Raw genomic sequence first — 17,218 nt, 5'->3', positions numbered from 1 at the left:
GGGATAAACAAACGTACAGTCAATAACACAATAGAAAAGTCTATATACAGTGGGTGCAAATGTAGTAAGAATAGGGAGGTAAGGCAATAAATAGGCCATAGTGGCGAAAAAATTACAATTTAGCAATTAAACACAGCCCCCCGCACCTCCCTGATTATCTGATTCACATTTCAGATTAATGCAGCCCCCCGCACCTCTCTGATTCACATTTCAGATTAAGGCAGCCCCCCGCACCTCTCTGATTCACATTTCAGATTAATGCAGCCCCCCGCACCTCTCTGATTCACATTTCAGATTAAGGCAGCCTCCCGCACCTCTCTGATTCACATTTCAGATTAAGGCAGCCTCCCACACCTCTCTGATTCACATTTCAGATTAAGGCAGCCTCCCGCACCTCTCTGATTCACATTTCAGATTAAGGCAGCCCCCCACACCTCTCTGATTCACATTTCAGATTAAGGCAGCCTCCCGCACCTCTCTGATTCACATTTCAGATTAAGGCAGCCCCCGCACCTCTCTGATTCACATTTCAGATTAATGCAGCCCCCCGCACCTCTCTGATTCACATTTCAGATTAAGGCAGCCCCCCGCACCTCTCTGATTCACATTTCAGATTAAGGCAGCCCCCCACACCTCCCTGGTTCTCTGATCCACATTTCAGATTAAGGCAGCCCCCCACACCTCCCTGGTTCTCTGATCCACATTTCAGATTAAGGCAGCCCCCCACACCTCCCTGGTTCTCTGATCCACATTTCAGATTAAGGCAGCCCACCGCACCTCTCTGATTCACATTTCAGATTAAGGCAGCCCCCGCACCTCTCTGATTCACATTTCAGATTAATGCAGCCCCCCGCACCTCTCTGATTCACATTTCAGATTAAGGCAGCCCCCCGCACCTCTCTGATTCACATTTCAGATTAAGGCAGCCCCCCACACCTCCCTGGTTCTCTGATCCACATTTCAGATTAAGGCAGCCCCCCACACCTCCCTGGTTCTCTGATCCACATTTCAGATTAAGGCAGCCCCCCACACCTCCCTGGTTCTCTGATCCACATTTCAGATTAAGGCAGCCCCCCACACCTCTCTGATTCACATTTCAGATTAAGGCAGCCTCCCGCACCTCTCTGATTCACATTTCAGATTAAGGCAGCCCCCCACACCTCTCTGATTCACATTTCAGATTAAGGCAGCCTCCCGCACCTCTCTGATTCACATTTCAGATTAAGGCAGCCCCCCACACCTCCCTGGTTCTCTGATCCACATTTCAGATTAAGGCAGCCCCCCACACCTCCCTGGTTCTCTGATCCACATTTCAGATTAAGGCAGCCCCCCACACCTCCCTGGTTCTCTGATCCACATTTCAGATTAAGGCAGCCCCCCACACCTCCCTGGTTCTCTGATCCACATTTCAGATTAATGCAGCCCACCGCACCTCTCTGATTCACATTTCAGATTAAGGCAGCCCCCCACACCTCTCTGATTCACATTTCAGATTAATGCAGCCCCCCGCACCTCTCTGATTCACATTTCAGATTAAGGCAGCCCCCCACACCTCCCTGGTTCTCTGATCCACATTTCAGATTAAGGCAGCCCCCCGCACCTCTCTGATTCCCCTTTCCCTTTATACAATAAGATAATTAAACTATCCCAGTAATAATGACATACAGCTACCAACAGAGGGAGATCTGAAGCCACACATTAGCTCCATATAAGGGCTTAAGAACTAACTGGATCCTGTTGACTGCTTGGACAACGATAACTGAATCACCATCAGTTCAGTGTCCCTCTTTGTCCATTTTATTTATACAGTTTAACATTCTTTTACTGGCACTGAGTTTCCATTCCATAAACACAGGCCTCAAGTTTCTGCAAGATAGTGTTTCCTAATTCTTCTACTGACCATTACAATGAGGAATTATTGCTGAGAGAGAGAGAGAGGGAGAGAGGGAGAAAGGGAGAGGGAGAAAGAGAGAGGGAGAGAGTGAGAGAGGGGGAGAAAGGGAGAGAGAGAGAGAAAGAGGGGAGGGCAAGAGTGTTAGAGAGAGAGAGAAAGCGAGAGAGAGTGAGAGAGAGAGAGAGAGAGCAAAAGAGAGAGATGAAAGACAGGAATGACTAGTGATTATTTGTCATAATTGTCCCGTCCATTAATTTGTGGGAGGGAACTCAAGATTACCTGAAGGTGGCAAGTTATTTCTCAACTGTCAGGTCAAATATTCCTCCTGTGGCTTGCTGTTACAGAGAGGTTTAGTACTCTGCTCCGAGGGGACACAAGATCCATATATATATATATATTAGGATCACAGCAGTACTGTTCTGACTCCTACTCTACCCTCCAAATGTCTTGAATGTTTTGCTGACACAGCCGATCTATTACCTGGCACTGCTGGTCTAACAGAAACATGATGTAGTTCATTATGCAGCCTGCAGGCTTGGACAAATAAGAGTTCAATCTTCCATTCAGCAGGCTGAAATATGAGCAGGCTTTTTTCTAGACACACTTGGGATTGTCCCTCAGTCTACAGCGATCCCCTGGGAGCGGGGTACCTACGAAGGTTCAGGCAGACATTCCTCTATTTTTATTGTAACTGAGATCATAATGTGGTTTACATCATGGGACAGGATATATTTGTAGCAAAAGAGGGCTATTTATGTTCCTCAAGGGTTCATGCTGATATTCAACCCCATTTAAAAGGGAGCATAGTAAAACATATGGTAATGAACATGTAAATGATTAGGTCTACAGTACTGGGCATGTATTACATCAGAACATTTCTTGTCAGTCAGAGAAGCATAACATTAAAAGATCCTTGGACACTATCTATTTTGTAGATAATCTGACACAAACTAGGCTACTCATGAATGAATGAGGGGGTCTGGGACTCTTTTTTCCTGAACTTGTTTGAACTAAGCTAACTAAATGGATTCAGAATAACAAGCAATATGAGTCTAATTGCTTTGTATGTGAGAGCTCTTGGCAGATCTTCAGCACATTGTAAATCACTATGAGTCACAGCCAGGTGCTACACCAATGGCTGACGGAGACTTTGACTGTGTCCCAAATCGCTTGCTATTCCCTATATTTTGGACACATCCCTTGTGCTTAGCAACATCCCTTCATAGACCTATACATAGTAACTGTACGTAGAGAACACCCACACTGTAAAATATATTGTTATGACCATGGGACTGATCTGCCACTTCATTAGTCTGCCTACTGGCAGAGAGAGCGGGCACACACAGCCGTATTCATAAAGCAGGACCACTATTTTTATTTAACCAGGCAAGTCTGTTAAGAACAAATTCTTATTTGCCATGACAACCTAGTAACAGTGGGTTAACTGCCTTGTTCAGGGGCAGAATGACAGATTTTGACCATAGCAGCTCGGGGATTCGATCCACCAACCTTTCAGTTACTGGCCAAACGCTCTAACCACTAGGCTACCTGCTGCCCCTACTATAAAAATGGACGAATGCATGTGTGCGTGTGTAGAGGTGTGTCTGTGTGTTGGGGGTGCGTGCGTGTGTACTTGATTGCATGTGTGTGTGTGTGTGTGTGTGCGTGTGCGTGTGCGTGTGCGTGTGCGTGTGCGTGTGCATGTGCATGTGTGTGTGTGAAAGAGGCCTCAAGGGATTTTTATTTTAAGTGTGCTGGAAACTTCTCCCAATTAAATATCATTCTGACATTTAATTTATGTGCATTTTGGTAATTGTTGATGATTTCTTGTTTACTTAATCAGAAGAAACAAGAAGTGTAGAATCAACTGACATATTGCTAACAAAGCATCTGATGTCGGAAAGCTGTGCTCAGGCTTGATATTCCCATCGCAGATAGCATTCTGGGAGGCAATTGTTATATCAGTTTTGCCGGAGGCATGATTCTAGATTAAACTATTAAGCAAAGCACAAAAGGTTAAACAACAGAACCATTTATTACAGTGATATCTGTTGACATATGCTCATACCTCAAACTACATGTTAGCCCATTCTTTTTGATTACACAGACATTCACTCAAACTATGACACCAATTTCTCCAACATGCTAGGTTATTCAACCAACCAAGCCACGCAGACAGTCAATATATGTTAGAGCCAGCTAAAATAATTGTTTACGTAAGGGCTAAGCTACCATTCTAATTTCCTCTCACACACTAAACACCCCATTACCATATGTAATGTTTATGGCGTATTTCTAGAAAGCTAACTATTTCACTTCCCTGCTCCATCTGGCATGGGGAAAAGTGTCATGTTGTAAATGATCAAAACGTGCATGTTCCTCTTGTGGAGCCCACCACCCCTCAGGCTGAGAATACAATTTAGAGAGAAAATGTACTTATTTTCTCATAAATTGAACTACATGGTATAATAACCAGTGTTGGGGAAGATACTCTGAAATGATAGTTCACCAAGCTACCAATTACTTCACACTGGAAGAAGTTAAGTTCCACTAAAGCTACCCTGAAGAAAAATATAGTTTAACTAAAGTTATTTTTAAAAGTAATTCACTACATCCAAACTACTTTGTGAAAAACTATCATATGTATATCTGAAATGTAATTATGAGCACGAGCAGAGGCACAACACATCACATACACTACCGTTCAAAAGTTTGGAGTCATTTAGAAATGTCCTTGTTTTTGAAATAAAAGCAAATTTTTTGTCCATTAAAATAACAACAAATTGATCAGAAATACAGTGCAGACATTGTTAATGTTGTAAATGAGTCCTCAACTGTCAGCTTCATTAAATGGTACCCGCAAAACACCAGTCTCAACATCAACAGTGAAAAGGCCATATCTCAGACTGGCCAATAAAAAAAATAGATTAAGATGGGCATAAGAACACGGACACTGGACAGAGGAACTCTGCCTAGAAGGCCAGCATCCCAGAGTCGCCTCTTCACTGTTGACGTTGAGACTGGTGTTTTGCGGGTACTATTTAATGAAGCTGCCAGTTGAGGACTTGTGAGGCGTCTGTTTCTCAAACCGGACACTCTAATGTACTTGTCCTCTTGCTCAGTGGTGCACTGGGGCCTTCCACTCCTCTTTCTATTTTGGTTAGGGCCAGTTTGCGCTGTTCTGTGAAGGGAGTAGAACACAGCGTTGTATGAGATCTTCAGTTTCTTGGCAATTTCTCGCATGGAATAGCCTTCATTTCTCAGAACAAGAATAGACTGACAAGTTTCAGAAGAAAGTTCTTTGTTTCTGGCCATTTTGAGCCTCTGATTGAACCCGCAAATGCTGATGCTCCAGATACTCAACTAGTCTAAAGAAAGCCAGTTGTATTGCTTCTTTAATCAGGACAACCGCTGTGCTAACATAATTGCAAAAGGGTTTTCTAATGATCAATAAGCCTTTTAAAATGATAAACTTGGATTAGCTAACACAACGTGCCATTGGAACACAGGAGCGAACGTTGCTGAAAACGTGCCTCTGTACGCTGTGGTAAACCGTGGGGTGTTGGGTTGAGCGTGCAGAGATTGACACAGAAACAGGGAGGCAAAAACAACTTTACTAAGACAGAAAATAAACATAACAAAGAAAATCACTGAGGTTTGGCTCGGTCCTTCTTCTCTCCTTTCGCTTGGTGTCAGTCTCTCCCCGTCCTCCCTCGCAGTGTACCACCGTGCTCCTTTCATTTGGCGTCCACGGCTGGTTGGCACCATCCTCTAATTACCTCCACTTAGAGCTGTCGGTGTCGGGGTGCCCAGCTCCCGTATTCCCAGCAGAGGGAGCCAACGTCACCTCCCCTCTATTACCATCCCCCGGGGTAGACCTCCTGGGATACCACCCCCCCTTAGCCCTGACTGGCAGGGAGGCATGCTCAGGGCTTGCATCCCTCCTGGATAGGGTGTCCGCATTGCCGTGCTGGGCCCCCAACCTGTGGATGACAGAGAAAGAGAGTCGCTATAAGGACAGGAACCAGGGAGTGACATGGTCATTCGTGTCCTTACCTCTTGCCATCCACACAAGGGGGGCATGGTCAGTGATCAGGGGGAACTTCCTCCCGAGGAGGTAATACTTGAGGGTGTGCAGTGCCCACTTCACGGCGAGGGACTCCTTCTCGACAATCGAGTATTTCTTCTTCCTCGGGAGGAGCTTCCTGCTGACATACATGATGGGGTGCTCCTCGCCTTCCTGCTCTTGGGACAAAACTGCCCCTACCCCTGTGTCAGACACGTCTGTCTGGACCAGGAGTTTTTTTGAGAAGTCCGGTGTGACGAGTATCGGGTGCGAACATAGCGCATCCTTCAGGGCCTGGAACGTCGCCTCTGTGTCCTCCGTCCATCGCACCATCTGGGGTAGTCATGCCTTTGTTAAGTCTGTGAGGGGAGAAGCTATTGCGGCAAAGTTAGGTACAAATCTACTGTAGTAACCTGCTAACCCCAGGAATGACTTCACCTGCCTCTTGGTTCGGAGGACCGGCCATCCCCTAATGGAAGCGTTTTTTTTTCTTGGGGTTTGACATTTCCTCTCCCGATCCGATAGCCCAGGTACTACACCTCAGCGTAGCCCAGCTTGCACTTGTGGGGGTTCGCAGTCAGACCTGCATCCCTTAGCGCATCAACCACGGCCTGTAACCTACCCAGATGTGACTCCCAACTGTCACTGTGCACAATTATGTCATCCAGATAAGCAGCTGCGTACTCACTGTACAGCCGCAGGACGCGGTCCATGAGTCGCTGAAAGGTTGCTGGTGCCCCGTGGAGCCCGAAAGGCAGAACCCGGTAGTGGTATAGCCCCCCAGGGGTGGAGAAGGCAGTCTTCTCCTGGGCGGCCGCTGCCAGTGGCACCTGCCAGTACCCCTTCGTCAGGTCCAAGGTGCTGACGTATCTCACCATCCCAAGCGGTCGATCAGTTCGTCCACCCGGGGCATTGGGTAGGCATTGAACTTACTGACCTCGTTCAGGCCCCGGAAGTCATTACAGAAGCGGACGGTTCCATCCAGTTTCGGAACCAGCACTATGGGGCTAGACCACTCACTGTATGACTCCTCCAGTACCCCCATTTCTAGCATTGTCGTCACTTCCCGCTGGACCGCCATCCTCCGGGCTTCTGGTATCCGGTATGGCTGTTTATGCACTTTTTCTCCCGGACGGGTGTAGATATGATGTTCCAACGCCAACGTTGCCTCACGTACCTCCCCTCTATTACCATCCCCCGGGGTAGACCTTCTGGGATACCACAACGCCTATGTAGATACTCCATTAAAAATCAGCCGTTTCTAGCTACAATAGTAATTTACAACATTAACCATGTCTACACTGTATTTCTGATCAATTTGATGTTATTTTAATGGACAAAAAATTTGCTTTTCTTTAAAAAACCAGGACATTTCTAAGTGACCCCAAATTTTTGAACGTTAGTGTACATCATTTTTGTCCTGTGCGAATCTGCCAACAGATTACAAATGGCTACAACAAATCCCTTTGGTGTCATATGTTAACAGAATGTATAATATAGCCTATTAAACACACGTATCAAGTGAGAATTAGACAGGTCTGATGCCTTCTTCAACAAAATGTTATTTTGCCATAAAAGCAGCGTGTAGTTCCAGTAGTTAGCTAGACCGCTACAAGGCTAAACAGGTAATTAACTAGTGAAAACACTACCTAGATCTGAATGTTGCTCAACTACCACCAAGCTACTGTAGAATGTAGTTAAACTACTAGTAGAACTACATCTAGTTCACTACTCCCCAACACTGATAATAACACACAAAGACATACTAGTGAATGTTAACTTTCTGAAATAATGTATAAACAGAATTGACACATAACAGGAAATAATCCAAATAAGATTAAGTCAATGATCAATTTGACCATAAACTATGCTACAGTATGGTACAGGGCAACATTTCAAGTTGAAGTATACATTTGTGATGAAATGGTGAAGTTTTTTGAATTTAAACTTCATTTCATGAATGGTCTATGGTATAGCCTACATATAGTTCATGACTGGTCTATGGTATAGCCTACATATAGTTCATGACTGGTCTATGGTATAGCCTACATATAGTTCATGACTGGTCTATGGTATAGCCTACATATAGTTTATGACTGGGATATGGTATAGCCTACATATAGTTCCTGACTGGTCTATGGTATAACCTACATATAGTTAATGACTGGTCTATGGTATAGCCTACATATAGTTCATGACTGGTCTATGGTATAGCCTACATATAGTTCATGACTGGTCTATGGTATAGCCTACATATAGTTCATGACTGGTCTATGGTATAGCCTACATATAGTTTATGACTGGTCTATGGTATAGCCTACATATAGTTCATGACTGGTCTATGGTATAGCCTACATATAGTTAATGACTGGTCTATGGCATAGCCTACATACAGTTCATGACAGGTCTATGGTATAGCCTACATATAGTTAATGACTGGTCTATGGTATAGCCTACATATAGTTTATGACTGGTCTATGGTATCGCCTACATATAGTTCATGACTGGTCTATGGTATAGCCTACATATAGTTTATGACTGGGATATGGTATAGCCTACATATAGTTCATGACTGGTCTATGGTATAGCCTACATATAGTTAATGACTGGGATATGGTATAGCCTACATATAGTTTATGACTGGGATATGGTTTAGCCTACATATAGTTAATGACTGGTCTATGGTATAGCCTACATATAGATAATGACTGGGATATGGTTTAGCCTACATATAGTTAATGACTGGTCTATGGTATAGCCTACATATAGATAATGACTGGGATATGGTATCGCCTACATATAGTTTATGACTGGGATATGGTATCGCCTACATATAGTTTATGACTGGGATATGGTATAGCCTACATATAGTTCATGACTGGTCTATGGCATAGCCTACATATAGTTAATGACTGGTCTATGGTATAGCCTACATATAGTTCATGACTGGTCTATGGTATAGTCTACATATAGTTAATGACTGGGATATGGTATAGCCTACATATAGTTTATGACTGGGATATGGTTTAGCCTACATATAGTTAATGACTGGTCTATGGTATAGCCTACATATAGATAATGACTGGGATATGGTTTAGCCTACATATAGTTAATGACTGGTCTATGGTATAGCCTACATATAGTTTATGACTGGGATATGGTTTAGCCTACATACAGTAAGGTCATTTTTCACTTGGGGTACCTGCGAATCATCTCTGTGTCATGTGCACTCTTCACTGCTGCCTATGGAAATTCTACATCATGCCCTTTCATGATTACAGCTACTGATTCTGTTAATGTTTTTAAAGACCACCTATAACTTTGTCCTGTTCCAAAGAGACGCTGCCAAGATGGAAAAGTAAATATGTAATGTGCTGAATGTTCATTTCAGATGGAAAAAACTATAAAGCTGTCTTTTTTTCATAAATATATCAAGATAACAAAGCAACCAGGCGGCTGGAGATCAAAGCTGTTTTGGAAGGGGAAGGTAGAGTAGACATGGAGACTAATCACTGTGCAGAGCAGAGCAGCCCTGCAGATGTGATGTGAGGAGAAGTAGACCTCTCAGTGTAGCTACCTCTCAGGGATAGAAATCTGAAACAAGAGAAAACATGGTTTGCGTCCCAAATTGCATCCTATTCTCTATTTAGTGCACAACCGCCCTGGTTAAAAGTAGTGCACTAAATATGTAATAGGGTGCAATTTGAGACACATCCATGGATCTAAATCAGCACTGTTTATGGAAACAGGAAATATATGCAAAGTAATTTACGGATGAATGAGACTGCACATCGAACTACTCCCATAAAAATGCCCTTTTTTATCTTCACTTTTAGTATGAGTATTAGGTTTAGTATCAATAAAGATGTAAGATGGCTCTGCTCTCCCCATAATGCAACAGCTGTTGGTGGTTTCTCTGTTGGAAGATTGTTTAGGAAATTCCCTTAAAATTGTTGACATGCAAAGCTGCGGAACACATTTGAGCAATAACTGAACTTTATGATGTCAACATGGGGTAGGCTGCTTGAAAGTAATGAATTTCCTCATGTGGCTACTGTGCTCTCTGGACAAAACATAGAAGACTTATAGGAGATTATAAACATGTCTTCTACATGTAGCTGCATTCATCAACTTCATGTGGGCTGCATGGTCTAATGTAATCTCAAATAACTGGCTATATGTAAGGCAATAGCGTGGTGTGGTCAAAGTGTCTGCTGTGTCCCTGAACACAAAAAGTCATATTGCAAAATGTGAAGGAATAAATTGATCTAGTGTGTAAAATGAACATGCCTACTCGGAATACAGTACTTATTAAAAAATAAAAGATTTCAGATTCCAGAATACAAAAGTGATCCTTGAATTCTATCACCTGCTATGTAATATGCTACAGCTATCAGAATTTAGTTTTGCCTACAATGCCTCAACCTACCCAGTCCTTTTCAGATCAGGGGTCATTGAAGACAACACGCACTCAGGTGTGCTAGACTCAAGTCTAGGTCTTGAGTCACGTTGGCTGCAGCAATGTTTACATTTGAAGCCTGGATACCAGTCTGTTTCTGCTCTCTTGCAAACTCCTAGTGGAATTGTCACGCCAAACGCATGACAAGGAGTGACAATGGAGAAGAAATAGAAGAAGAAGAAGAATAAAATTGCGTAAACAGATCTGGGACCAGGCTATTACATTTGCACACAATTACATAAATAGAATCTCCCACCAATATCATACCATCTGACACTGCAGCTGCAAAGGAATTATTCAGATTTTCATTGCTGTAGTTTAGACCGGTTTGATGCATTTTTCACTGACAAATTATTCAGTCTCATATTTTTACCCAAATATTTGAACAAGTCAGTCTGGAATTTTGGGGGTGGTTGGTCACACTGGTGACAAATATAGAAGAGCTTCCAAAAATAAAATGACTGGGTTGACATTGGCATCACCGCACTTTACTCAGAGGTGCTTATTTGCATTTGCCTTGCCCAGTGCTCAGTGACAGTGAGGAAAATAATCACTGAGAGATTGTTACGGGTAACTTCATGTTGAAAGCTGACAAATAGGAGTTCTATAAATTAGTCAAACTTCACAGTGTCGAAATGAGGTGCTAATGTTTTACTTCACGAGGATACAGATTCTTCAGAGCCAACCATTTTAACTTCAACTCGAGTGGTGGAGTGTGTAGCTTACACTGACCTAATGTTTTATATTTTTACTGCTAATATTTCCTTCCCTGTAAATGACATGGCAATGTAACAATCTTTCATGTATTTCGGGAATCCTATCAAATGAGAGAGCAGAAACAGGATGGAATGAAGGAATATAGTTACTGGAACAGCAAACCTACCATGACATCATACTCTTAAACTGAACGGCTATTACTGAAAAACACATGGCAGTTGGTGCAGTGAGTGTGCTTCAACATCCCCCTTCTCGCTGTGAACCATCTCAAATACTAGCCTCATGTTTGAGAAAAACACCTCCCGTGTTTTAACAGAGGGCCATTCGTTGCTGTCTGCTTGAGCAAATGCAGAAGTTTAAAGGCATGATTAGATGCTTCTGAGAACAACAAGGAAACATTTAAAACTATTACAAGTCCAGAAAAGAAAGTGCCTTGGAGGCCTGAGTTGGTCAAAAGTAGTGAGATTAATATGAATGATCTGCCAAATTTACTCCATTCCAAGAATTCTACGACTGGACCCAAATGTAGCCTGTATTAACCCATTCCTCCCATGTTAAAATGCTGTAGACAATCCCAGGAAAACAACATCAAAATAGCTATTTGAAACTAGGATACAGATACTACCTATTACATATACAGTGGGGAGAACAAGTATTTGATACACTGACAATTTTGCAGGTTTTCCTACTTACAAAGCATGTAGAGGTCTGTAATTTTTATCATAGGTACACTTCAACTGTGAGAGAAGGAATCTAAAACAAAAATCCAGAAAATCACATTGTATGATTTTTAAGTAATTTATTTGCATTTTATTGCATGACATAAGTATTTGATACATCAGAAAAGCAGAACTGAATATTTGGTACAGAAACCTTAGTTTGCAATTACAGAGATCATACGTTTCCTGTAGTTCTTGACCAGGTTTGCACACACTGCAGCAGGGATTTTGGCCCACTCCTCCATACAGACCTTCTCCAGATCCTTCAGGTTTCGGGGCTGTCGCTGGGCAATACGGACTTTCGGCTCCCTCCAAAGATTTTCTATTGGGTTCAGGTCTGGAGACTGGCAAGGCCACTCCAGGACCTTGAGATGCTTCTTACGGAGCCACTCCTTAGTTGCCCTGGCTGTGTGTTTCGGGTCGTTGTCATGCTGGAAGACCCAGCCACGACCCATCTTCAATGCTCTTACTGAGGGAAGGAGGTTGTTGGTCAAGATCTCGCGATACATGGCCCCATCCATCCTCCCTTCAATACGGTGCAGTCGTCCTGTCCCCTTTGCAGAAAAGCATCCCCAAAGAATGATGTTTCCACCTCCATGCTTCACGGTTGGGATGGTGTTCTTGGGGTTGTACTCATCCTTCTATTCCTCCAAACACGGCGAGTGGAGTTTAGAGCAAAAAGCTCTATTTTTGTCTCATCAGACCACATGACCTTCTCCCATTCCTCCTCTGGATCATCCAGATGGTCATTGGCAAACTTCAGACGGGCCTGGACATGCGCTGGCTTGAGCAGGGGGACCTTGCGTGCGCTGCAGGATTTTAATCCATGACGGCGTAGTGTGTTACTAATGGTTTTCTTTGAGACTGTGGTCCCAGCTCTCTTCAGGTCATTGACCAGGTCCTGCCGTGTAGTTCTGGGCTGATCCCTCACATTACTCATGATCATTGATGCCCCACGAGGTGAGATCTTGCATGGAGCCCCAGACCGAGGGTGATTGACCGTCATCTTGAACTTCTTCCATTTTCTAATAATTGTGCCAACAGTTGTTGCCTTCTCACCAAGCTGCTTGGCTATTGTCCTGTAGCCCATCCCAGCCTTGTACAGGTCTACAATTTATCCCTGATGTCCTTACACAGCTCTCTGGTCTTGGCCATTGTGGAGAGGTTGGAGTCTGTTTGATTGAGTGTGTGGACAGGTGTCTTTTATACAGGTAACGAGTTCAAACAGGTGCAGTTAATACAGGTAATGAGTGGAGAACAGGAGGGCTTCTTAAAGAAAAACTAACAGGTCTGTGAGAGCCGGAATTCTTACTGGTTGGTAGGTGATCAAATACTTATGTCATGCAATAAAATGCAAATTAATTACTTAAAAATCATACAATGTGATTTTCTGGATTTTTGTTTTAGATTCCGTCTCTCACAGTTGAAGTGTACCTATGATAAAAATTACAGACCTCTACATGCTTTGTAAGTAGGAAAACCTGCAAAATCGGCAGTGTATCAAATACTTGTTCTCCCCACTGTATATTACATTGTGTTTGTATGACAATGTTTTGGATTGTGCAACATGGTTCTCGTGAGAGGTTTGCATGCCAGATGGGCAAAGCAGAGTACACAGCGGAGAGCAGACCACCTCTATTGAAGCTTCATTGTTCATTGGAACATGTATATTGTATACGGTCGGTTCATGGCTGTAAAAAGGTGTTGTTCAACTGCAAGAAAAGAACACCAAAAGCTTACTGGGCGGCAGGTAGACTAGCGGTTAGAGCATTGGGCCAGTAACCCAAAAGTTGCTAGTTCGAATCCTCGAGCTGACAAGGTGAAAAATGTGTCTATTTTCCCTTAGAGCAAGACACTTAATCCTAATTGCTCCAAGGTTGCCATTTAAAATGGCTGGCTGTGACCCCACTCTCTGAGGGTGTCTCAGGAAGAGTTGGGATATACAAACAAACTCAATTCACATACAGTTGAAGTCGGAAGATTAAATACACTTAGGTTGGAGTCATTAAAACTTGTTTTTCAACCACTCCACACATTTCTTGTTAACAAACAATAGTTTTGGCAAGTCGGTTAGGACATCTACTTTTCTACATCTACAATTGTTTACAGACAAATTATTTCACTTATAATTCACTGTATCACAATTCCAGTGGGTCAGATGTTTACACACACTAAGTTGACCGTGCCTTTAAACATCTTGGAAAATTCCAGAAAATTATGTCATGGCTTTAGAAGCTTCTGATAGGCCAATTGACATAATTTGAGACAATTGGAGGTGTACCTGTGGATGTATTTCAAGGCATACCTTCAAACTCAATGCCTCTTTGCTTGACATCTTGGGAAAATCAAACGAAATCAGCCAAGACCTCCAATTTTTTTTTGTAGAACTCCACAAGTCTGGTTCATCCTTGGGAGCAATTTCCAAATGCCTGAAGGTAACACGTTCATCTGTACAAACAATAGTACGCAAGTATAAACACCATGGGACCACGCAGCCGTCATATCACTCAGGAAGGAGACGTGTTCTGTCTCCTAGAGATTAACGTACTTTGGTGCGAAAAGTGCAAATCAATCCCAGAACAACAGCAAAGGACCTTGTGAAGATGCTGGAGGAAACAGGTGTAAAAGTATCTATATCCACAGTTAAACAAGTCTTATATCGACATAACCTGAAAGGCCGCTCAGCAAGGAAGAAGCCACTGCTCCAAAATCGCCATAAAAAAGCCAGACTACGGTTTGCAACTAAACATGGGGACAAAGATCGAACTTTTTGGGGAAATGTCCTCTGGTCTGATAAAACAAAAATAGAACTGTTAGGCCATAATCACCATCGTTATGTTTGGAGGAGAAAGGTGGAGGCTTGCAAGTCGAAGAACACCATCCCAACCGTGAAGCACGGGGGTGGCAGCATCATGTTGTGGGGGTGCTTTGCTGCAGGAGGGACTGGTGCACTTCACATAATAGATGGCATCATGAGGGAGGAAAATTATGTGGATATATTGAAGCAACATCTCAAGACATCAGTCACGAAGTTAAAGCTTGGTCGCAAATGGGTCTTCCAAATGGACAATGACCCCAAGCATACCTTCCAAACTTGTGGCAAAATGGCTAAATGACAACAAAGTCAAGGTATTGAGGGGCCATCACAAAGCCCTGACCTCAATTAGTATTTGGTAGCATTGCTTTTACATTTTTTTACTTGGGTCAAACGTTTCAGGTAGCCTTCCACAATCTTCCCAAAATAACTTGGGTGAATTTTGTCCCATTCCTCCTGACAGAGCTGGTGTAACTGAGTTAGGTCTGTAGGCCTCCTTGCTCGCACACGCTTTTTCAGTTCTGCCCACAAAATTTCTATGGGATTGAGTGTATGTAAACTTCTGACCCACTGGGAATGTGTTGAAAGAAATAAAAGCTGAAATAAATCATTTTCTCTACTATTATTCTGACATTTCACATTCTTAGAATAAAGTGGTCATCCTAACTGACCTAAGACAGGGAATTTTTACTAGGATTAAATGTCAGGAATTGTGAAAAACTGAGTTTAAATGTATTTGGCTAAGGTGTATGTAAACTTCCGACTTCAACTGTATGTGTCACGATCGTCATATTGTGGAAGAGAGGAGGACCAAGGCGCAGCGTGATAACAATACATCTTCCTTTATTGAAGACGAAAACGAAACGAAACAAAACAACAAACCGACGAACGTGAAGCTATATAAACAATAAGTGCAGACACAGGCAACTTAGACATAGACAATCACCCACAAACCAACAGTGAAAACAGGCTACCTTAATATGGTTCCCAATCAGAGACAATGACAAACACCTGCCTCTGATTGAGAACCATATTAGGCCAAACAACAAACCCAACATAGAAACACAAAACATAGAATGCCCACCCAGCTCACGTCCTGACCAACTAAACAAAGACTAAACAAAGGAAATAAGGTCAGGAACGTGACAGTACCCCCCCTCCCAAGGTGCGGACTCCGGCCGCAAAACCTGAACCTATAGGGGAGGGTCTGGGTGGGCATCTGTCCACGGTGGCGGCTCTGGCGCTGGACGTGGCCCCCACCCCACCATAGTTAATCCCCGCTTCCGTGGCCTCCTCTTAACGGCGACCCTCCAAATTAACCCCACTGGACTGATGGGCGCCTCTGGACGGAGGGGCAGCTCCGGACTGAGGGGCAGCTCCAGACTGAGGGGCAGCTCCGGACTGAGGGGCAGCTCCGGACTGAGGGGCAGCTCCGGACTGAGGGGCAGCTCCTGACTGGCGGGCGGCTCTGGCAGCTCCTGACTGGCGGGCGGCTCTGGCAGCTCCTGACTGGCGGGCGGCTCTGGCAGCTCCTGACTGGCGGGCGGCTCTGGCAGCTCCTGACTGGCGGGCGGCTCTGGCGGCTCCTGACTGGCGGGCGGCTCTGGCGGCTCCTGACTGGCGGGCGGCTCTTGCGGCTCCTGACTGGCGGGCGGCTCTGGCGGCTCCTGACTGACGGACGGCTCTGGCGGCTCCTGACTGACGGACGGCTCTAGCGGCTCCTGACTGACGGATGGCTCAGGACAGACGGGCGGCTTTGACGGCTTAGGACAGAGGAGCGGCTCTGACGGCTCCGGACAGACGGGCGGCTCTGACGGCGCTGGGCAGACAGGGGGCGCAGGCGGCGCTGGGCAGACGGACAGCTCAGACGGCGCTGGGCAGACGGGCAGCGCAGGTGGCGCTGGGCAGACGGGCAGCGCAGGCGGCACTGGGCAGACGGGCAGCGCAGGCGGCGCTGGGCAGACAGCAGATTCTGGCCTGCTGAGGCGCACAGTAGGCCTGGTGCGTGGTGCCGGAACTGGTGGTACCGGGCTAAGGACACGCACCACAGGGCGAGTGCGTGGAGGAGGAACAGGGCTCTGGAGACGCACTGGAAGCCTGGTGCGTGGTGTTGGCACTGGTGGTAATGGGCTGGGGCGAGGAGGTGGCACCGGATAGACCGGACCATGAAGGCGTACTGGAGCTCTTGAGCACCGAGCCTGCCCAACCTTACCTGGTTGAATGCTCCCCGTAGCCAGGCCAGTGCTGGGAGGTGGAATTACCCGCACTGGGCTGTGCTGGCGAACCGGGGACACCATGCGTAAGGCTGGTGCCATGTACACCGGCCCGAGGAGACGCACTGGAGACCAGATGCGTTGAGCCGGCTTCATGGCACCTGGCTCGATGCCCACTCTAGCCCGGCCGATACGAGGAGCTGGGATGTACCGCACCGGGCTATGCACACGTACAGGAGACACCGTGGGCTCTTCCGCATAACACGGTGTCTGCCCGTACTCTCGCTCTCCACGGTAAGCACGGGGAGTTGGCGCAGGTTTCCTACCTGACTTCG

General features: G+C 45.0%; 1 protein-coding gene across 1 annotated transcript in view; it reads right to left on the bottom strand.

Annotated features, from left to right (window-relative positions):
• Positions 1 to 3,910: 3,910 nt before the first annotated feature.
• LOC139545147 (secreted frizzled-related protein 1-like) overlaps positions 3,911 to 17,218 on the bottom strand; it is a 56,613-nt gene continuing 43,305 nt past the window's right edge. Inside the window, exon 3 of the mRNA XM_071352591.1 lies at positions 3,911 to 5,877. Within this exon, the coding sequence (XP_071208692.1) occupies positions 5,738 to 5,877 (140 nt within the window). The 3' untranslated portion in view covers positions 3,911 to 5,737. The remainder of the gene's footprint in view (positions 5,878 to 17,218) is intronic.

The sequence above is a fragment of the Salvelinus alpinus genome, chromosome 19 (assembly GCF_045679555.1).
Source record: "Salvelinus alpinus chromosome 19, SLU_Salpinus.1, whole genome shotgun sequence".
In the NCBI taxonomy this organism is placed as follows: Eukaryota; Metazoa; Chordata; class Actinopteri; order Salmoniformes; family Salmonidae; genus Salvelinus; species Salvelinus alpinus.
This window is presented reverse-complemented; position numbering and strand designations above follow the sequence as displayed.